Source organism: Fomitopsis serialis (assembly GCF_022376445.1).
Source record: "Fomitopsis serialis strain Sig1Antser10 chromosome Unknown B0H18scaffold_89, whole genome shotgun sequence".
Classification (NCBI taxonomy): Eukaryota; Fungi; Basidiomycota; class Agaricomycetes; order Polyporales; family Fomitopsidaceae; genus Fomitopsis; species Fomitopsis serialis.
Genome location: NW_025955049.1, coordinates 128138 through 149651, shown reverse-complemented (window position 1 = coordinate 149651; position 21514 = coordinate 128138). Strand labels below are relative to the sequence as shown.

The window sequence follows — 21514 nt, the reverse complement described above, 5'->3', positions numbered from 1 at the left end:
TCCCCTCGGGCGCTCAATTGAGAGACCCGATCACAGAGTTAGCGCTGGGAAGATGCCGAGATTTAGCGCGAGATCTCTGATCGGGCAGATCGCCAATTCTCTCGACTCAATTTCCTGTTCATTTTCCGTCCCATTTCCCCCTCCATTCCCTCCCGCTCCCCCGTTTACTCCCCCGCGTTCCACCCTTCCTGTTCGTGAAACTTGTAAGTTATGTCTGAGTCCGCAACTGCGACACCCGCTGTGGAGGAAGTGAGGATGGAGGTCGAGGATGCGGGCAGCGTGCCAGTTGAGGTCAAACAGACGGAATCAGGGTCTGTGGCGGTCCCTCCGACGGTCGCGAAGACGGCGGGCGACGCGGGGTCAGAGGACAAGCAGGCGGCCACCGGGGGAGATGACGAGGATAAGTTGCGCGCTGCGCGACAGAGTACGTGAGATACCATGTCCTATCGTAACTTGTGCTGACTAGCGTCCATTTAGTCGAGTTCTATTTCGCGGACTCGAACCTCCCTTTCGATAAGTAGGTATCGTTGCGCACCCACAGACTCGCATACTGAATGGGCCGCGTAGGTTCATGTGGACATTGCACACGGCCAACCCCGAACACTGGGTCCCTCTCTCCACGGTATCGTCCTTCAAGCGCATGCGTGAATGGCAGAAGCACGGTCATGCCTGGATCGCCGACGCGCTCCGCATGGCATCTGAGCTCGAGGTCAGTGAGGACGGCACCAAGGTGCGTCGGCGCACGGAGGTGCAGCCGCCCAAGGACCAGTTCGAGAGGAGCATCTACGCTGTGAGTCAGGTCTCGCTGGGTCGCGTCTGCATTCTAAGGCAGCGCTCAACTACAGAAAGGATTTGGTACGGATGAGGACGGCGAGACGCAGGCGAAGCTGGAAAGCTTCTTCAACAAGTATGGGCGGACGAACGCTGTGAGGATGCGGAGGACGGAGGACAAAACGTTCAAGGTGAATGACTGTGTATTGCCGTCGTCACCGTGTAGTCTAACTTTCGCTCTTAGGGCTCCGTATTCGTCGAGTTCACCGACTTCAAGTCCGTCGGGATTTTCCTTAACGCCGACCCTAAGCCATCATGGAACGGCGAGGAGCTGAAGACCATGACAAAGTGCGCCTCAGGTCCCGTCCATGTCGTACTATCTAACTCATCATCACCAATCCGCCAGAGAGGCCTACTGCGAGATGAAGATCAAGGAGAAGGGCCTCACGGGCAAGGCTGCACGGATGCGCAAGCAGTCGTTCCAGACCGGCAGGGGCTTCAACGCGTTCCGCGAGATGGAGGAGGCGAAGAAGAACAAGGACAAGAAGGACAAGGGAAAAGGGAAAGAAGAAGAGAAGAAGAAAGAGCCAGAGGTCTTCATCGAGTTCATGGGCAGCAAGATCCGCGTCGAGCAGGGTGAAGAGGGCGGGACCGTCAAGGACGAGGACGTCCCTCTCGTGAAGGGTGCGTCGTTAACTTTCGCGGGGGCGGGCGAGAGCGTGACCTTCGATGAGATCAAGGTCTGTTGGGGTTTTGTCATACGTGTATCCGACTCACTAACCCCACTGGCAGAGCCCGCTGAAGGAGCGCTTCCCGCGCGCACCGTACGTCAAGCACACTCGCGGAGAGAGCTCCGGTCTCGTTGGGTTCGAGAAGGCCCTTACAGAGGACGAGATCGCGTACGTCAAAGAGCACCTCAAGACGCTCGGCGGAAAGGACGTCTCTTGGAGCATCCCCGATGGTACGTCACATTTCATCGACCCCTCCTCTTGTCTCACATCTCTGCAGAGAAGACGGAGCGTGCCTTTCAGCTTGAGCGCGCACAAGGCTCTGCCCGCCGCGCCGTACATTACAGCCAGAGCAGCCGGGGCTCCAGCAGGGGCCGAGGCGGTCGAGGGCGTGGCGGCCGTGGTGGACGCGGTGGGGGCCGTGGTGGCGGACGCACGCGGAGCGGTCCCAAGGAGAACGGCGCGGGCGCAGGAGCGGCTGCAGCTCCGGGCGAGGAGCAGACCGGTGAGAAGCGCAAACGCGCTGTTGAGCCTGATGGTGGTCCGACCGTCGGTCAGCGCGGGCTTGCCGTCCCAGTCATCCAGAGCGCAAAAAAGGCGAAGACGGACGAGGGGTCGTCATGAGTGGTAAAATTGGTTCGCGGCCTGAAGAAGCATTACTAGGTTCGATAGCGGTCGAAGCATTATTGTAGTTGTAACTTGTACCGAGCATTGGGCATTTGTTTCGCATGTATCTGTCGACTTCTCGTGTGTACTCATGATTGATTTACGATTGCAACGCATCTTTCTTGAGAGCCAGCACTCAGGGTTACAAGTTCATGTCAAAGGCACAGGACCAAGGGACTGCCATCAAGGAGGTAGAAATTACTACTAGTAGTATATATATTGCACGCCTGCCCTTTAACCTCGTCGATTCGAATCCGCGCAACTAACTGACTTTGAGCTATCTGCTCAGTGTATTGAAGTCAATTCGCTCGTTCAGACCTGAGCCACATTGGAGACAAATGGAGGGTGGTCTATTGGTGGTCTGGCCGACGCGACACGGTCACGCGCGTCCGACGCGTGGCCTCCTACGAGCGCGGAGGAGATTACCTAATACGCAGGCATGCCCATACATGGCCAATCCCCATTGACATCACAGGACTCCCCACTGGGGAAGCGGGCCTGCTGCAGCAGTTGCCCGCGTCTCCCGACTTACTCCCGACCACCACCATGCCCCCTACACGCATTCCAAAACCTGGCTCTGTCGAAGTCGGCCCAGAAAAGGTCGACGGCGAGACGCGGATACGGCGGAGCGTGTTGGCGCGTGACAAGCTCGTCACGCAGCCATGGGAGGGCATCGACACCGTCTACGACGTCCTCATGTACGCCGCGCGCACGCACGGCACCCGGCAGTCGTACGGCTCCCGCGACGTCGTCGAAATCCACGAGGAGGAGAAGGAGGTCACGAAGGTCGTGGGCGGGAAGGAGGTCAAGGAGAAGAAGACCTGGAAGTACTTCCAGCTCAGCGACTACAAGTACCTCACTTTCCAGCAAGTGAAGGACGCTGCAGTCGAGGTCGCCGGAGCCCTGCTCGAGCTCGGTGTCCAGAAAACAGACGTCGTCAACATCTACGCGGCTACCACGTACGTGTCCATTCTCGTTGCAATTCGTTGCGTAGCCGCTTCTGCTTCTCGTTCGCCTGTTGCCTGTGCTTCGGGTGCCTACAGCGGGGACCCCCAGCTATCTCCGACCGCAGCATCCCGCAGGTACACGCGTCCGCTCGCCAAATACGCCTTATGTCAGCGGTAGTATGACATACCTTCCGGCCGTACTAGTTTCTCCGGCGCGCCTCGTAGTACCAGAGGATGATAGACCTGTCCTTGCGTCGCGCGCGAAGGCCAGGTGGGCCTTGTCATTGTTTAGCCCTTGAGCAGTGGCCAGCAGGGGTCTTCAAGCGGGGCACGGCGACCTCCCGTTGGGTGGAACAGTATCCCGTTTGCTGACAGTGACCCGCGGTTCGCGGCTTCGATGCTGAGCTGCACGCTCTAAGACCGGGAGCTAGATGGCGTCGGACGCGTGGCCGGGACGCTTGACAAGGGCGTCTCATGGCAGCGAGAGTTGTGCGGGTTTAGCTCCCTTCTGTATTCGGAATACAGGCTTTCACACCGATGCTGACATCTCACTTGCCCCACAGCCCGAGTTGGCAAATGATATCGTACGGCTGCGCGATCATCGCGACAGCCATTGCGACCGCGTACGAGACGCTCGGCGAGTCTGGCCTGCAGCATGCGCTGAACGAGCCCGAGTGCGTGGCGATGTTCACGAACGCGGAGCTGCTCAAGGTCGTGGCGAACGTGGCGCCGAACGTGCCCAGTCTGCGTGTGGTCATCTACGACGGCAAGGCGGACGAAGCGCTCCTGGAGAAGATCCGGACGGCGCGTGAGGGTGTACGCGTCCTGCACCTCGACGAGCTGCGGCAGCTCGGCAAGGGCGCTTCGGAGGAAACGCTGAAGGCGCGGCGGCCAGTGCCAGAGGACACGGCGTGCATCATGTACACGAGCGGAACGACGGGCCCGCCGAAGGGGGTCATGATATCGCACGCGAACGCGATCGCGTCCGTCGGTGCGGTGTACACGTACATCGGGCACCACCTCAAGCCGGACGACGCTTACCTGGCGTACCTCCCGCTGTCGCACGTGCTCGAGTACATCGTCGAGATGTGCCTGTTCTTCGTGGGGATGAAGTTCGGGTACGCGCGCGTGAAGACGCTGATGGACACGTCCGTGCGCAACTGCCTGGGCGACATCCGCGCATTCCAGCCGACGATCATGGTGGGCGTGCCGCAGGTGTGGGAGACGATCCGGAAGGGCATCGAGGGCAAGGTCAACCAGGGCGGGTCATTCAAGAAGGGCATGTTCAACGCGTCGGTGTCGATCAAGAAGGCGGGTGTGCCTGGCCTGAGCGAGCTCGCGGACAGCGCGGTGTTCTCGCAGGTGCGCGCGGCGACGGGTGGCAGGCTGCGTCTTGCGCTCTCGGGCGGTGCTGCGCTCAGCATCGAAACGCAGGAGTTCCTGTCCCTCGCTCTCGTGAAGATGGTCCCTGGTTTGTGCACTCAAGCGTCACCACTTCTCGTACGCTCACGTACTCGGTTGCACAGGCTATGGTCTCACAGAAACGGTTGGTATGACCACTGTGTTCCCTCCGGAATACTCAGGATTCGGCGAGGTCGGCCTGCCTGTGCCTTCCATGGAGATCAAGCTGAAGGACGTCCCGGAGGCGAACTACCTGTCCACGAACAATCCTCCACAGGGCGAGGTCTGGGTTCGCGGCGCGTCGTTAACCAAGGGCTACTTCAAACGTGATGACCTCAACAAGGACCCAACCATCTTCACGCCGGATGGCTGGTTCCGGACAGGTGATGTCGGTCAGTGGAATCCGGACGGCACCCTCTCTTTGATTGACCGGTTCGTGTCATCTCATCAATGGGAGATTGGCGAGGTATTGATGTCTGTCTGGTTAGTATCAAAAACCTGGTGAAGCTGTCAGGGGGAGAGGTAAGCCATGACGCAAGCCTGTTTAATGGAATTTTCGTTGACCGATCGTTATGCAGTACATCGCGCTCGAACGACTCGAATCCGTCTACAAGTCCTGCAATCTTGTCGCCAACGTCTGCGTACACGCACACCCCGACGCGAAACAGCCCATCGCAATCATCATCCCGCACGAGCAGAACCTCCGGTACGCGCTCGAGAGCAAGTCTCTTGGCCTGTCCGTACACACGGGGCTGCCCGACCTCTGCAAGGACGACCGCGTCCGTGAGCTTGTAATGAAGGAGTGCAATGCTGTCGGCAAGAAGAACGGCTTCAAGCCGATGGAGATCCTCGACGGCATCATCCTCACGGCGGATGAGTGGACGCCGGAGAGCGGCCTGGTCACGGCGGCACAGAAGGTGCAGCGCCGGAAGGTGGCGGAGCGGTATGCTGACGAAATCAAGGTACCTATTCTTGCTTCTTGGCTGGGATGACTTATGCTGAACGCTCTCTTGTAGGCGATCTACAAGCCAATCTAGAGCTAGCGCATATCGTTGCATCAGTTGTACCCACGGACCATGACACGTTGACGAGCATGCTTGCTGGCTTGCAACTTTCGAGTTATCTTGTACACTAGGCTTTTTGGATGGTCCATATTGTAATGCAAGACAAGCCCGGCACTCCGATTACGTGCAGGTTCCATCTGTCGAATGACGTGCTGACCTACGGAGCATGATGTCGTTGTCGCTGGTCAACTCACGCGTCTTTGATGTCATCGGAAGGCTCGAGACGAGTCCAAGTCATCAATGGCTACGAGGGATGCCCATACGAACCCCAACCTCCTGCACATGCGGGGCTAGTCGGTCTTGACGAAGAGGCTACTTATCCTCGGATCCTGTGAGCGCTCGCATACCGACAGTTCACAATTTGCTGTGCAGTGCTTCGCGTAAGTACGACACTTTCTTCTCTTCCAGTACTTACTGTACCGTCGTATCGGGGCCCGACCCCCAGTAATTGTCCCTTCCAGGATGCTTAAGCTTCTCACTACGACACATCTTACAGTTCACGTTTGCCGGGTATATTGTAGTCCATCATACTACGTAGAATGTTAGTGTTACGGCAAATACTGACGCGTTAACGTGCAGTCACGGACCAGTCTGATTGCAACGTGGATCCGCATACGACATTGAATAAATAGTCGAGTCTACGCTTCCATATCGAAAGTGCTGAGGCTGGCATTGCTCTCCTTGCCCTCGTGTTGCTGCAAGGTCCAACTCTCGTCCACAGCGGCATGCAGAGAGAGCGCTTTCATGAAGAGGCTCGAGACAAACCCGACCAGCGATGGCGAGGAGGTCTTCCCAGATGACCTCAAGGCTGGCTGCGAAGGCTTCCCGAACCTCTGTACGTAGTGGCTCCGGGAGATCTGCTATGGCCGGGATTGTGGAATACGCAATGACTGTCCCCTCGGGGAACTGGGCGGTGAAGGCGGGCGGTAGGCGTTCTTGAAGCTCGTTCTGAAGGACAGTTCCGCCGATTGTGACCCCCCCGACCTTTACCATCTATCAGCAACGGAGAACGGAGGCAACGGAATGTGGTCACGCACCAAAGCAAAGTTACGCAGGAACATGAAGAATGCACTGGCGAGGCCGTTCTGCGAAACGTGCACTAGTCGTACGCCTCGTCAGCCGTTTTTCGGAAATAGATAGAAGAGAAGACTCACGCGGCGCGAGGACGGGGAAATACGTCGAAAATGCTAGGAGTCCACAGCCCAGCGCACTCGGTACGAGAAACCCGATAGCGTGTCCGAGAGGCGTGTCCGCATCCAGCGTGATGAGTAGTCCCGTCCCGATCATCATGGCTATCCAAGCCGTCCACAATGGTAGCCTGTAGCCGCCTGTGCGATTGACAAACACGCCTCCAAGAATACCGACGGGCGCGAGGACCAATGAAAAAGACAGCACATCTACGCCGGAACCGATCGCAGAGGCCCCCTTGCATGCTTGTAGGTAGACTGGGATATAATCTGTACCAATCCGTCAGTGATCACCTTGTACGACATCGCAGCTAGCAGCCTCACAGACGGTTGCGATCATTACTATTGGCATGACGAACGTCTGCATGTAGCCACTGACTCCCGTGATTGTGGACAGTAATGCAGCAGGTACCTGTCGAAAGATGAGCCATGCAGGGACACCGGCCGAAGTGAGACGTACCAGTGGATATGCTGGGAAGATGCACTCGTATGTTATGAACGCTGCCATTCCTACGAGTCCAATTATGAGGGGTGCTAGCACTGACGCCGAGCCCCAAGAGTACTGGACGCCGCTCCAGGTGAGCCCGACGACGCAAGCAGTTGTCGCGGCGATGACAAGGAACGTGCCACTAAAAAGAAAGGCTCGTGAATAAACACCAGATGCTATAGACGGAAAAAAATCCACCTACAGCCAGTCGATCCTGCGAACCTTCTCTTTCAGGGTCCCTGGCGGTGCCCGGACGCGCAGGAATAGTATCATGATGGCGCCAGCTACTCCGCATATTGGGATATTAAGATCTGTACACCACTATGAGCACGTTTCCTCCGGTGAGCGTGAACACTACCTACAAGAGAGCCACCTCCATTGTCCATTCTGAGCAAGGGCGCCGCCAACAATTGGCCCAATTCCGCTGGCCATCGCCCATGCACTGCAATGACCTATAATGAATGATTTGTCGGCCATTGTAAGGAGTAGAACTTACATTCCGATCAAACCGTTATAAATACCACGCTCGCTGAGAGGCACAAGGTCGGAAATAATAATGGCAGTCGTAGCGGAGATTCCTCCGCCACCAAGCCCCTGAACGGCTGTCATGCTTTTGTCAACAAGCAGGACAGAGATCTAGCGGTACAGAACGTACTCCGTCCTGCAATCAGATGGGTCATGCTCTTCGCAGACCCACAGAGGGCACTGCCCAAAGCCATGATCGCCAGAGACGACAGAATCACGATGCGTCTTCCGAAGATCTGAGGGAATGCAGATCATGATTGTTGGCGCGTCTGTCGTTTGATCTCATGGACACACACACCTGAGAGAGACCTCCGCTAAGGGGGATGAAGGCCGTCCCTGCCAGTGTATACGCCGAGCCGACCCATATAAACGACGAGCCATGCAGATCCTGGGTAATGGTTGGGAGTGCAACGGAGACCGCCGCCTGTTCACATTATCAGTGAGCGGTGCTATGATCAATGGATCGAGTGGGAGAAGCGACGCACCAGCTCAAGAGCAGTAATCATTATGGCTACAAGGGACGCCATCGCTACGCTCCGGCGGTTGAGTGAACATCAATGTAATTAAAGTCATAAACCATCATAGTAGAAGTTCGTCATAGGTGACATTGATAGTAGTGGATTCGTCGTGTTTGAGCAAAATTCTTGCGTAGTCACAGTGACATATGCGCGAAAGGGCGGTGTACAGCTGTCCATGTGAAAACACGTGTCTCGTAAGGTCTACTCCCACTGCGTCAAGAGTTAGCCCTTGGTAAGTAGCTATTGAATGTCATTGCATATGCCGGCGGCCGCGCAAGAGGAAACTGACGACGGAGGAGTGTATGGCCCGAGGAAAGGGTGGTAGAGAATGTGATCCGAGGTATGAGGACGTCTTCTTCAAGTTCATCGATGACACTGACACCTGCAATACCCCGTAGAATGCGGACTGTGACGAGACGGGGGCCGACCGCAATGACAACAACGCGAACGTTCTTGACCAAGCCACGGTCGAGGGAGAAATTACGCAGCAAGCGTTAGACGGCGTTAACCTTCACGGTCAACGAGTGGGGAGGAAAACCTGCAGGATTCTGGCGGGCGACGTAGTCAAATATGCTGTCGGGGGAGTCGATGCCGCCGTCGTCTGCCTCCTTCAGAGAGTCGGCCGCAAGGTATGTCCTGCTTGTCTCATCAATCTGGTCGAGAACAATGCTGTTGTAACGGCCGATCTGCCTATTGGTGGGAGCAAGCATCGAACATTTTAGACAGGCGATGGGATTGGCGAGTACATGTGTCGGGAAGACGAAGTCAATCAGCTGCTGGTCGTCGGATACATGTTGCAGGAGGTGCAGAGAGACTTCTGGACCTTCACCGTCACGGCGTCACCGATAGCATCAACCATGTGGGCGAGCTCAAGGAGTGTTAGCAGTCGATGATCGACTGCCTCCGGGTAGAGTTCCACCTCCGATAGCGACAGGAGAGGGGCCGAAGTTGAAAGAAATGAGCTCAAGGTCGACACCCAACACGCCATCTGAACGCACGCGCGAGCATCGGCCGTGGAAAGATACGGTAGAATTGGGGGCAGGAGCAGGAACGGTAGCCCATCGCGGCGAAGCGTCGTATATGCACCTAGTAAGTGGGAGATTTAATGAAAGCGCGAAGACAGTGTTGTAATTACACTTACTGAATATTAGATGTTTTACTTTCGTCACGCACGCGCTCATGGGCGATAACAGGGAATGACTTTGATTGGCCGTCTGCAAGCATATCATACGCAGACGCAACCGTTCCGATGCCGATGATGGTGGGCGGGAAGGACAGAACACTCTGATCATATTCGTCCCCGAGAGATGGATCGCCGTAGAAAGGTGTGAGCTGGATAGCATCAAGCAAAGCCATGCCGGCAGAAGGACAGTAGGCACGCGCGATGACGTAAGCAATAGTATTGTCAGCTAAGACAGTGTCGTTTGGAGGGCTGTACACGCGCAGCTCAGCCGGAATGTCGCTGCCGTTCGAGCATTCGATCAAGGTGGCGTAGTAGTTCAAGTTGTGGAACGTCGAAGTACCGCGTTGGCGGTTAGCGCTTCAAGTGATGAACGACGGCCGTCGGTGAGGGATACAAAGCCGAAGAGAAGAAGGTTTGGTCATCGCGGGAGTTGCGGGACAGCACGTCAAAAACGGCGGGCAGGCAACGGGCAGAAATACAGCAGTGGAACGCATAACAATAAGACGTTAGATCTGATCGACACAAAGACAACAGGCAGCCTTACCATTTTGGGAGACAATAACGAAGACAGGGGTAGAGGCACAGAATGCATGACACAGGAGGTACAGACACAGAGAGGGGAAGGGCGTCGTGCAACACTGCATGTAGCCATGCGCTGAGCGGGCGGGGACAACGACTTGATTGGAACCGAGTCGGAGGGCGGTAGTGTTACAAAGCAGCTCAATGAGGCAATAGCCAGTTGCTGTATTCGGGAAGGCGGTCGGGATGCGTCGCGCTTCCGCAGACTTACAGTCAATTGGTAGCGATGGTCTACATAAAACACAGAAAAAAGACATAGATTACTGCAGCTTGGTAACGACTAATGGCGCATCGAGGCATAACGAGGCATATACGGCGCATCGGCCACATCGAGTTTTACTCAGCCACAGACGTAGACAGAAGCGCTGGTCCAAACAGGTGCAAACGAATTCACCGGATCTGCTTTAGTATACGAGTAATCCCAACACCAAGAAAGACGAGCCAGAAGCGTGCGTCTCGCGGCTGTTTTTCCTGATCGACTACCTTCGCAGCAAGGGGCAGCTTGGACTCTGTCGCGTCAGGAAGTGACACAAGGTAAACATCGCGTGTGTTCGTGGTCATCTCGACAATGGCTAGGTATGAATGACACTGAAATAAAATAGAAGTAGGATAAGAAAAGTGGCCGTAAGTGAGATCAGGAAAAGAGTGCGTAAGAAAAGCCCTCGCACGAAGCAGGCAGGAGGAGTAGATATCGAATGCAGACAAGCTTGTGAGCTCCTTTATACATGACGGTTATGGGCCTATCATATCGAGTGGTGCGGCGGGCGGGTGACGCTCATGATCAAAACGCAAGGACGCATAGCAATAGCACGCCCAATGTCATCCCTGCACGCCCATTCTGAGCAATGAGCCGCAATCAGTATGGGCGCTGGAGCCGTTCAATACAGAGGTTGATCGTCACCAGGGCAGTTGTGTTGCTCGTCCAACGCTTTCTGTCAGCGATGCACATGTCCTGTATCGAACTTGGTACAGTGAATGGAAGGTTCAGAGTGCAGTTTTCATGAGCCGTGTCACTGACGCCCTCAACGAGACCACATTTATCCACGCGTGCATGGCTCGCTTGCAGACTGTTGTCTGTAACTGTATGCCATCTAGTTGTGCAGCATTCAAGTTGTCCGAGCAAAGATTACGCACGTGAGTACTTCAGGTTTTTACATGCACTTCGGGTGCGTATGAGCGGCCACCTTCATTGGGCGCGACACATTGACTATGGTTATGCAGACGTCTGCAGTGCAGAGGCTGAAGCTAAGCTGTCGGCGAACGTCGCTCCGATCGCGAAGGCCATCCGACAACCCTGCATGAAGTTCGATGTCATCGTGTTGTTAATATCTAAGAGACAGAGTGGAATTCTCACCTTTCTCGGCGTCCTCATTTCTTGTAGTGATGAGAGGTCAATGTTGGATCCGAGCGAGCGCCGCCGAGCGTGCTGAAGCGCTGAAGGCTTGTGGCGACAGGTGGCGACACCAGAAAGTCCGATCCACGGGGAGAGCCGTTGCGTGCAACGCGTTGCGCGCAACGCGCAACGTCACGCAAGTCACGGTGTGGCTTGCCTCGTCGGGCGGGACAAGGGGTTACGGGACAGTTGGTGTATACATATTGGCAAAAATAACACCAGACCACTTCGCACTTCGCTCCAGCTAGATATATACAGGCCTAGAATAAGAGCTAATACGACCTCAGTCTGCAGAGCTGGGAGTGGTTCGCACTGTGACTCAACGCGCCACATGTCGCTTATGTAATTTCTCGGGCAATGCATCGCGATTCGCTCGGTGGCCGCGATTGCAACTTGGCCGAGAAAACGCCATGCATTGCGTAGGAAATAGCACACATTCCAACCACTGAATATCTTCAAACTGAACAGGCTCACCACAAGTGGACTGTATGGGGACGTGGCCACAGCGCCTCGTCGCATGTCCTTATTTGGCAAGTCATCTGTCACCGACAGGCTACACACAAGACACATTCACAGTAGCCTGTTGTATTTAAGAGTACCATCCTATTCCTCAGTTTGTAACCGAAGCTTTATTTTCATTTCCAATGTCATAGCCACACGGAGGCGGGACTAGTTCGTAGGCAACATAAGTAGGTTACTTACCCGCAGTGGGTGCATGTCACAGCGTGACTAAGTGACTGTTGCACGTTGCGCGTTGCGCGCAACGCCCCTCCCAGTCGATCGAACGTTCTCGGCGACACTCCTCCATCACGTGCGTCGCACAGATCGTAATCTGCCTTCGCCATACTTATGATGTAAGTTCCTAGTCCTTTTTATTCCCGAGCTTTAAACCTCACCAACGGAGGACTTACGACACTAAAAATCACACACAATCCCACACAAAGCTGCTGGTAGCCTCGCCATCATGTGATACGTAAATATACTAAATCATGCATACTACAGTGCCACCTTATGATAAGTAGTACATCATGATGATCTCGAACTCCGACACGTCTGTCACTGGAGAGAAGCATGGACTCGTCCACGGAGGGAACAACACAATGTATGTACGTGGAGTCGCGATGTATGAATTCTAATTTCTTCTTCCGTTAACCACAACGATTCACACAGACAGTGCCGGGATGCACATGCCGCCACTGAACTGGCAGCAGAAGTACGAGAGTCCGTAGTTGAAGGCTCGGCTTTGTACTGCGTTGATTCTGCGCCGATAATGAACGTCGTCATATCGTCGTGGGCGGCGCGTCGAGTCCGCCAGAAGCGATCTAGGATCAGCACGTCGTGACTGCCACCCGCACTGGCATGGCCTCTACCCACGACGGGTCCGTGTCTTTCGGGATAACCTCTTCGGGCGGGTCTCTGATGCATTGAGAGCGCGCTGCCAGAACCGATGCTCATGGCAGGTCGGGATCGCCACCCTGAGTCGCAAGCTGTGCGTGTGGCCGGGTGCTTCAGTCTTCCACACGGCGGTCTTGTCAGTCCTAGCGTGCACAGCCCACCTACGCGGCCACGATGAGACATCGCCCACTATGCTCAGCCTCAGTCCTTCGAGCGGTACGCCGTCTGGACGACTTATGTGAATTGAGGTAAGTACCGACGGGAAGACATCGCCGTCTCGACACTGCATTGCCCGGACGATCCACGGCAAGATCAGATGCATGACCGCGTAGCGTGGCTCTTCTAATAGCTATCTTGTCGTCGATATCCAGACAACATGACTGCTCCAGGAGCGGGCAGCGGAAGCCCGCGGCGATGCGTCAGTTGCCCGCCCTGCCCCACTCGCAAGCCGACTTGAAGGATGCGAGCCGTTCCAGGACGGCGAGCTCTCCCGTGTACACTCGCGAGAACAGTGAGCAAAGGCCCGCGCGCCCGGAGGGGACGCGTCGTTCGCGACGAGCTGGATTCCGAATGTAAGCGGTGCACTCAGTTTGCATTGGCCGTAAGTGTCATGCGCGAACGCGTTCGAGACACCGGAACAGATGGGGTAAATCTTTGAATTGGCTGATGTGGCTAATACAGTAATGCAATTTGATACATAATGTCAACGTCCGTTTTTCTGCCTGTACGTAGGATCACTATGCACAAAAAAGCATGATGTTGCTACATGTCGCCTTACTATTATCATAAACGCATCAAGAGCTATACTGCCGTTGTAGTAGTACTTATGCTGTTATCACTCTCTGGCTGCTGTTGCAAGCCCCATTGATCATCCACGGCGGTGTGTAGAGGAACCGCTTTCATGAAAAGGCTCGAGACAAACCCGAGACCACCGACGGCTAGGAGGACTTCCCAGACGACCTTAAGGCTGGCTGCGAAGGCTTCCCGGACCTCTGTACGTAGTGGTTCCGGGAGACTTGCTATGGCAGGGATCGTGGCATACGCAACGACTGTCCCTTCCGGGAACTGGGCGATGAAGGTGGGCGGTAAGTGTCTTTGAAGCTCGTTCTGAAGGACAGTTCCGCCGATCGTGACTCCCCAGACCTTCGACCACCTGTCAGTGATGGAAATTATCTCGACGAGGAGTGCAGTCACGTACCATAGCAAAGTTACGCAGGAACATGAAGAACGCAATGGCGAGGCCGTTCTGGGAGACGTGGACTAGCAGTACGTCGTGTCAGGAGACTGCGGAGACGGTCCGAAGAGACGACTCACGCGGCGCAAGTACAGGGAAGTACGTCGAAAACGCCAGCAGTCCACAGCCAAGCGCACACGGTACGAGAAACCCGATGGTATGCCCGAGGGGCGTGTCCGCATCCAAAGTGATGAGTAGTCCCGTGCCGACCATCAAGATGATCCAGGCCGTCCATAATGGTACCCGATAGCCGCCTGTGCGATTGACGAACGCGCCTCCGAGAAGACCTATGGGCGCGATGACCAACGAGAAAGACAGCGCATCTACGCCAGAACCGATTGCAGAGGCGCCTTTGCATGCTTGTAGGTAGACGGGAATGTAATCTGTAACAATCGATTAGTGTGCGTTGTGCACGCCAGAACAGCGGGAATCCTCACAGATGACTCCGATCATTACTACTGGCATGAGGAACGTCTGCATGTAACCGCTGATTCCCGTGATCGTGGACAGTAATGCAGAGGGCACCTATCAATAGATAAGCTTAGGACGCATGGACGCTGGTCAGAGTGATGCGTACCAGTGGATGTTCCGGGAAAATACACTCGTACATAATGAATACCACCATACCTACGAGACCGATTATAAGAGGCGCTAGCACCGGCGCCGAGCTCCAGGAATATTGGACGCCGCTCCAGGTGAGTCCGATGACGCAGGCAGTAGTCGCGGCAATGACAAGGAATGTCCCACTTCGAGTTGAACTCGGCGTAAGTATGCAATGATACTACATGGAAGATTACACTTACAGCCAGTCGATCCTGCGTACCTTCTCCTTCAGGGTCCCTGGCGGTGCCCGGACACGCAAGAAGAGGATCATGATGGCGCCAGCTACCCCGCATATCGGGATGTTGAGATCTGTGCACCACTGGTATGAGTGCGTTTCCTCTCGCGAGCGTGAACTTTACTTACAGAAGAGCCACCTCCACTGACCCTTCTGAGCAAGGGCGCCGCCAACAATGGGTCCGATCCCACTGGCCATCGCCCAAGCACTGGAATGGGACACAATGAATGATTCATCCATCATCGCCAGGGGTAAGACTTACATCCCAATCAAACCGTTGTAAATACCACGTTCACTGAGGGGCACGAGGTCGGAGATGATGATGGCAGTCGTAGCGGAGATTCCTCCACCACCGAGCCCCTGGACCGCTGTCGTGCGATTTTTATCAGTGCACAGGATGAGGATCTACGAGTACAGAACGTACTTCGTCCTGCAATCATATGGGTCATGTTCTTCGCAGACCCACAGAGGGCACTGCCTAGAGCCATGATCGCCAGAGATGACAGGATCACAATGCGTCTTCCGAAGATCTGTGGGAATGCGTAAGTACTGTTGGCGCGGCTATCGTTTGACTTCATGGATGAACACACCTGGGAGAGACCTCCGCTGAGGGGAATGAAAGCCGTCCCTGCCAGTGTATACGCCGAGCCGACCCATATGAACGATGAGCCATGCAGATCCTGGGTAATGGTTGGGAGTGCAACAGAGACCGCAGACTGTTCGAGTATCAGTGAGCGGTGTGGTGATCACCGAATCGAGTGGGAGAAGCGAACGCACCAGCTCAAGAGCAGTAATCATTGTGGCTATCCCAATACCAAGAAAGACGAGCCAGAAGCGTGCGTCTAGAGGCTGTCTTTCCTGATCGACTGCCTTCGAAGCCAGGGCTAGCTTGGACTCCTTCGCGTCAGGTAGTGATACAAGGGAGTTATCATGCGTGCCCGTGGTCATATCGGTAATGGAAAATTATGGGAATGAGACTGAAATAAAATAGAGATAGGATAAGAGAAGTAGCAAAAAGTGAGATCAGGAAAAGAGGGCGGAAGAAAGGGCCTCGACGAACAAAGCAAGGGGGCGAAGTAGATGTCAAGTGCAGATGAGCTTGAGTTTCTTATTCATGACGATCATGGGCCTATCAGCCAGTGGCACGGTGAGCGGATGACGCTCACGATCAAAACACAAAGGACGCATAGCAATAGTACGTCCAATATCATCCCTGCGCGCCAGTTCTGAACAATGAGACACGATCACTGTTGGCGCTCGAGCCGTCTGATGCAGAGGTTGACCGTCACTGACCGGGACGCCTTGCTCATCCAATGCTTCCTGTTAGCGATGCACTTGTCCTGTATCAAAGCTACTGTGAATATGAAGCTCAGAGTGTGTAAACACATACGGCAGTGTCGGCCCGTCCGCAACCAGTAGTGTTAGCTCCGAGTCCTTGATCAGTTCGACAAGTGATTCAAGCTAAGGAAGGGCGTATCAGCGAGCTGTCCTGCAGAAGACAAGCACAGGCAGTGCTCGGTGTTGGAAACAATGATGCGAGGCGTCGGACTCAGGCTCGACATTCGTGAAGGCCCGGTGAAGGTGACGTGCTCTCAGCTCTGAATTCCTTTGACAGCTGGCAACTTGAGGACCGGCATGACTATTTGGTCCACCACGTAGCGAGATAGAAACAACAGTCAGAATCTGAGAACAGTTTCGCATGAGGCGTGTCAGTAGGTGGGTGTTCTGCAACTCGGCTTGGCCTCGGCTACTGAGGACAGCCACCGGAGAGATCTCGATTGTGGCCCCGGCGGCGGCATAGATTCCAGATTCCAGATCTACCGTTCAATTCGTGCACGTGACACAGGTTGCTGTATGTTTCGTGGTGGTGTTGCAGCTTGCTACGATAGATTCTATGTAATAAGATCACGACGATACCACGACGATACCACGACAGAGTCGCATCACCATATTATTTGGTCTGCTCTCCAGCTATGTCTACGATTATCGTAAAAACCCTCTCAGTTATCGTTACTTGTCCTAAGCTCATGATTGGGTTACGATAATGTGGCCATGAGAATCTGAGATAGAGACCCGCCCATTGAACTTCATGGCGAAGGTAAGTGAATCAGTACCAAGATCCCTAACAAAGTGAAGACGGACACGTCTGTATCGCCGACGTCGAAAGCTATCTGTGTAATCGAGAGTGCACGTGGCTTCAATACCCTACAGTCATGTGTAGCAACATATAATCTACCCAACTCTACGCCTGCGGCACGTACATATAGACCTGTGACTGGATCTCTCCATCTATACCTTAATACACTCGCGGTGGTCACATGCAACATCGAGCACAGCTGCACGTCCGAGCTAGTTGACATCCGTGCGCCATTGTCTTCCCTCTCCCTCATCCCGCCTGCCTGTTGATACTGAACCTAACATATGTTCTATCTCGCAGACCGGATTAGGCTGCAGCCGTTTTCGAGCGACTGAAGTCATTCCGCATCGCCAGCTCAGTCTTGGATTACTATCGCATCGGTGTACGTACTCTGAGACACTCAAGACGATCATCTGCAGATTCTGCACCCTGCCCTGTGTACCACGCGATGCCCCGTGTATACAGAAGCATTGCCGCGGTCCAGCACACCACACCACCATCCGTGCGACCCTCCCCACATATCTACGCCTTTCACAAACAGCTCCCGGGATATACGCCAACACCTCTTGTCTCGCTTCCCTCCGTTGCGCGCGAGCTCGGTATCGCCCACGTTCTGCTCAAGGACGAATCTTCCCGCTTCGGTTTGCCGGCATTCAAGATTCTAGGAGCATCGTGGGCCACTTGTCGAGCTGTTGCGCGTCATCTAGGACTACCATGGGAGCAAGATGCCGTCCCTTCGCTGGACGAGCTGTCAGCAATAGTGCGAAGCAAGGGCGTCAGTCTCACGCTCTTCGCCGCGACAGAAGGGAACCACGGGCGTGCAGTCGCTCGCGTCGCTCAGCTACTTGGGATCAAATGTGCGATATATGTTCCGCGCGACATGCCCCATGCCACAAGAGCCTCCATTGCGTCGGAAGGCGCTCACGTCGTCGAAGCTAGCGGAGACTACGATCTCGCAGTTCGCCAATCTCATACCGCGGCGAATGCCTGCGACGGCGGTCTGCTCATCCAAGACACAGCGTTCGACAATTACGAAGAGATCTGTCAGGTCAGTCGTTAAAGCGCGCGTCATGTACTAAGACGATCACTGACAACGAACGTAGTGGATCGTCGATGGCTATTCGACTCTTCTTCGTGAAGTCGACGACCAAGTCGCCGAAGTGACTGGCAGACGCACTCCAGACATCGTCATCACACCCATCGGCGTGGGCTCCCTCGGACAAGCGGTAACGACCCATTACAAGCAGCCTGACCGCGAGGCGCGAACCAGAGTCGTTACCGTCGAGCCGGACACGGCATCGTGCCTTAGGAGGAACCTCCTCGATCGCCAACAAGCTGATACGCCAGAGACGATCCTCAGAAGCCATACCATTATGGCTGGCTTAGACTGCGGCACCGTTTCTACAGTCGCATGGCCGATTCTCCGAGATGGCGTCGACGTGGCGCTGTCCGTAGCCGACATTGAAGCGCATCGGGAGGTCGAGAACCTGCGCGCAGAGCATGTCGAGATAGGCCCGTGCGGTGCCGCCCCTCTCGCAGCGCTCCGCCGGCTCGCCGCTGAGACCGGCTCGGATCTGCTCAAACCGGACAGCATCGTAGTTCTCCTCGCCACCGAAGGCGCGCGGGACTATCACACGCCCCTCGACACTACGACGACCGACCCTGTGACGCTGACACAGATCCTCACCCAAATCGATTCATCCAACCCCGACCTCAGCGAAGGCGCGGGCGCGGGCGAGACCGGAATCGCCGACTTTCTCTGCGGCTGGCTGGCGCATCACGACTTCGAGGTGCACCGCCTCGAAGGCACGCCTGGGCGCCCGACGGTGGTGGGCGTCGCGCGGGGTAGGGGCGGAGGCCGCTCCTTGATCCTGAACGGACATGTCGACACGGTCACGCTTGCCGGATACGCCGGGGACCCTCTGAGCGGTGGAATCAGGGATGGCGCTGTCCATGGGCGCGGTACGTTCGATATGAAAGCCGGAATCGCCGCGTCTCTGGTGGCTGCCCTTCGAGCGCGCGAAACACAGACATTGCGAGGGGACATCATCCTAGCATTGGTCGCGGACGAGGAGAATTTGAGCATCGGGACAATCGAGCTTCTGGCTGCGGGTTGGCGAGCAGATGCTGCCGTGGTGAGCGAACCGACCGAACACGGCCTCATGCTCTCGCACAAAGGCTTCGTGTGGGCCGATGTGGACATCCTCGGGAAAGCCGGACACGGCTCTCGTCCGGACTTGTGCGTCGACGCGATCGTGAAAGCGGGCCACTTCCTCGTCGCCCTCGAGAAGTATGGCCAGGATCTGATCGCTGGCCGAGTGCAAGGCTCAGCGGTGCATCCGAAGGTCGGGACCGGCACAGTGCATGCCGGCATTATCAAAGGCGGCGAAGAGCTCACCTCATACCCTGCTCTCTGTACGGTTTCGGTCGAGCGGAGGACAGTCCCGGGCGAGACGCCTGAGGTCGTCGAGAGGCAACTTCGTGCGATCCTCGACCATCTAGTCGAAACCGTGCCGGATTTCCGTTACTCCCTGCGCATGGGCGAATCCCGGGCGCCATACGAGATTGACGAGGGCCATCCGTTCGTCCGGTTGTTTGAGCGTCACGCACAACAGATCCTCGGCCACAAACCTACAGTTCTAGCAGGAACGTATTGGACGGACAGCGCTCTCCTTGCAGAAAAGGGGATTCCTACTATTCTGTTCGGTGTGCAAGGAGAGGGGGCCCACGCTGCCCGAGAGTTTGCCTCTGTCCGCAGCGTTGGTCAGGTCACCAACATTTTGACGGACGTCGCGACTGACTTCTGTAAATAACGCAAAGACGTGCTGACATTTCATGAGAAGAACACATAATCGTCGACACACACGCATGGCTGCTGAGAAACGTTTCCTGTAGCGCAGCGACCAGTAGCTACAGCCTACATACGACCAACGTGTGCAACGTTCATTTCCCGCTGTCGTCGAGCGCTCCGATCACTGACTGGCAAATGCCTATGACGCCTCCTCCAATGTCGTGATGATCATCAACTCACAACGTTGACAGTCATATCTCTGCAGCTCATCATGATCACAGCTGCGGTGCGAAGTATCGCCGTCGGCACCTGTCAACTTGCAACTCGGATGTGCCATCAGGTGTGCGTCAATGCGGTGAGCCTATCCTTGTTCTGTACCCTGATAGAGCACCATGTAATCGCTGCAATGTCATTTCTGACAGCGACTGCACACATTCTTTCGGAAGTCACTGCAGCTTCTCGGGTTACGAGTCGACGCTGATCAGGCAATCCACAGAGCGACCTACAGAGTGATAGTATGTAGCTCAAGTGCGCAGTTCCACTGTCGCAGTATGTCATTGGACATCATAAAGTTATGCAAGGCAGACAAGGCAGATGCCGCAACACCTGCACCAGCACGATCTCTACACGACACTGGCCTTCTGTACGTGCGTAAAACACGAGCGCTAATCACAAGTCGCTCTACAGGACACTGCACACATATGTCCCCATGCGCGGATCGTCCGGGATCCTCCTCCTCAGACGCCTGTAAAGCATGTTCTTGGTGCGCCACTCCGAAACCTGCTGTTTCCATGCGCCGATCTCGCCAAAGGCTAAGGCTTACTCCGTGGTCCACAACTTGAATGCGATGAGCATATGTGACATACCTTAGAGGTGAGCACATGCACGCGGCGAGTCGTAGTTAATTTGGGAACAAGGTCGCTACGCTCCGTTTTCGCATCGGCCTCGATGCGTCGATATACACCTGCGAAGTAATGCGTCTTGGATGCGTCCGAGCAAAACAGAAAAAGAATCACATGTGATGCATGATGTTCTCCGCTCAGCTCCGGAACTCGCATCCAAATGGTCTACTACTGATTTCACCGCAGTTGTTCTCGTGCGCCGCCGTCGAGTCTTCGTCGGTGTGATACAATCTGCTGCGAATTGACTCAGTGGCGCATTCGTGATGGCGCGCAGGACTTGCGATTTCCAGACTGGACTGGCTACGTCGACAACTCTCCACTGCTATCATGATCTTGAAATGAAGCTACAGCATGTCCTATCGCGTCTGGTCAGTATCTGCTCCTCATCCATCATTCCTATGTACTTCTTCTCACAGCAACAGTAAAATGCGTTGTTCCACTTTGCCACTGTCGTCTTCGCCACCCTGGCCACGGCCACCAACGTAGCCGGCGATGAACGCTTCGAATGATACAGCGACTACGAATGCAAGAGTAGGTCGCTCGAATTCCGTTCTATGGACATCATGGCTTATTATGTATCGCTCCTAGAATCTATCAGTACAGCATGCAGCGCTTCACATGGCAAGTGCTGCACTCCTGGAGAAGCGGGAGTCAACTCAGTCTGGAGAGCCGCCAATGACGGCGCTAGCCAGAGTAAGCATTTGCTTCCTGAACAAAATCATATACCACTCGTATTGACATATGGACATAGTCAGCTTCGTGATTTAT

The 21514-nt window shown here is 55.2% G+C and overlaps 5 protein-coding genes across 5 annotated transcripts; 3 read left to right on the top strand and 2 right to left on the bottom strand.

Moving 5' to 3' along the window:
* Positions 1-109: 109 nt before the first annotated feature.
* Positions 110-2292, top strand: B0H18DRAFT_1031350 (uncharacterized protein). Its single transcript, XM_048030069.1, has 8 exons — positions 110-424; positions 478-517; positions 568-790; positions 846-962; positions 1016-1119; positions 1178-1511; positions 1564-1732; positions 1780-2292. Exons 1-8 carry the CDS (start codon positions 211-213, stop codon positions 2121-2123), a joined length of 1545 nt encoding a protein of 514 aa, XP_047888952.1. The 5' UTR covers positions 110-210; the 3' UTR covers positions 2124-2292.
* A 170-nt stretch (positions 2293-2462) lies between these two features.
* Positions 2463-5774, top strand: B0H18DRAFT_1031347 (long-chain-fatty-acid-CoA-ligase). The gene is made up of 6 exons (XM_048030068.1): positions 2463-3124; positions 3676-4583; positions 4639-4945; positions 5002-5035; positions 5092-5475; positions 5530-5774. The coding sequence occupies exons 1-6, from the start codon at positions 2712-2714 to the stop codon at positions 5548-5550; spliced, it is 2067 nt and encodes a 688-aa protein (XP_047888951.1). The 5' UTR covers positions 2463-2711; the 3' UTR covers positions 5551-5774.
* Positions 5775-6215: 441 nt separating this feature from the next.
* On the bottom strand, positions 6216-8303 carry B0H18DRAFT_1123063 (iron permease; the record flags this gene model as incomplete). Its single annotated transcript, XM_048034633.1, has 12 exons — positions 6216-6272; positions 6343-6561; positions 6615-6676; positions 6732-7034; positions 7089-7176; positions 7225-7393; positions 7454-7562; positions 7614-7693; positions 7748-7853; positions 7907-8012; positions 8075-8200; positions 8262-8303. The coding sequence occupies 12 exons, from the start codon at positions 8301-8303 to the stop codon at positions 6216-6218; spliced, it is 1467 nt and encodes a 488-aa protein (XP_047888950.1).
* Positions 8304-13645: 5342 nt separating this feature from the next.
* On the bottom strand, positions 13646-15864 carry B0H18DRAFT_882830 (iron permease; the record flags this gene model as incomplete). Its single annotated transcript, XM_048040933.1, has 11 exons — positions 13646-13987; positions 14043-14104; positions 14159-14461; positions 14516-14603; positions 14656-14824; positions 14882-14990; positions 15045-15124; positions 15179-15284; positions 15341-15446; positions 15507-15632; positions 15694-15864. The coding sequence occupies 11 exons, from the start codon at positions 15862-15864 to the stop codon at positions 13646-13648; spliced, it is 1662 nt and encodes a 553-aa protein (XP_047888949.1).
* Positions 15865-17501: 1637 nt separating this feature from the next.
* B0H18DRAFT_882787 (tryptophan synthase beta subunit-like PLP-dependent enzyme) lies at positions 17502-19866 on the top strand (the record flags this gene model as incomplete). The annotated part of the gene is made up of 2 exons (XM_048040928.1): positions 17502-18101; positions 18157-19866. 2 exons carry the CDS (start codon positions 17502-17504, stop codon positions 19864-19866), a joined length of 2310 nt encoding a protein of 769 aa, XP_047888948.1.
* Positions 19867-21514: the final 1648 nt, after the last annotated feature.

What these genes read in the sequence shown, in the direction of transcription:
- B0H18DRAFT_1031350 (XM_048030069.1), top strand. Translation starts at nt 211, where the DNA reads ATGTCTGAGTCCGCAACTGCGACACCCGCTGTGGAGGAAGTGAGGATG. An exon ending in CGGAGGACAAAACGTTCAAG is followed by an intron (nt 963 to 1,015) that starts GTGAATGACTGT and finishes TTTCGCTCTTAG; the next exon opens with GGCTCCGTATTCGTCGAGTT. An exon ending in GAGCTGAAGACCATGACAAA is followed by an intron (nt 1,120 to 1,177) that starts GTGCGCCTCAGG and finishes CCAATCCGCCAG; the next exon opens with AGAGGCCTACTGCGAGATGA.
- B0H18DRAFT_1031347 (XM_048030068.1), top strand. Translation starts at nt 2,712, where the DNA reads ATGCCCCCTACACGCATTCCAAAACCTGGCTCTGTCGAAGTCGGCCCA. An exon ending in AACATCTACGCGGCTACCAC is followed by an intron (nt 3,125 to 3,675) that starts GTACGTGTCCAT and finishes CTTGCCCCACAG; the next exon opens with CCCGAGTTGGCAAATGATAT. An exon ending in GGTATGCTGACGAAATCAAG is followed by an intron (nt 5,476 to 5,529) that starts GTACCTATTCTT and finishes GCTCTCTTGTAG; the next exon opens with GCGATCTACAAGCCAATCTA.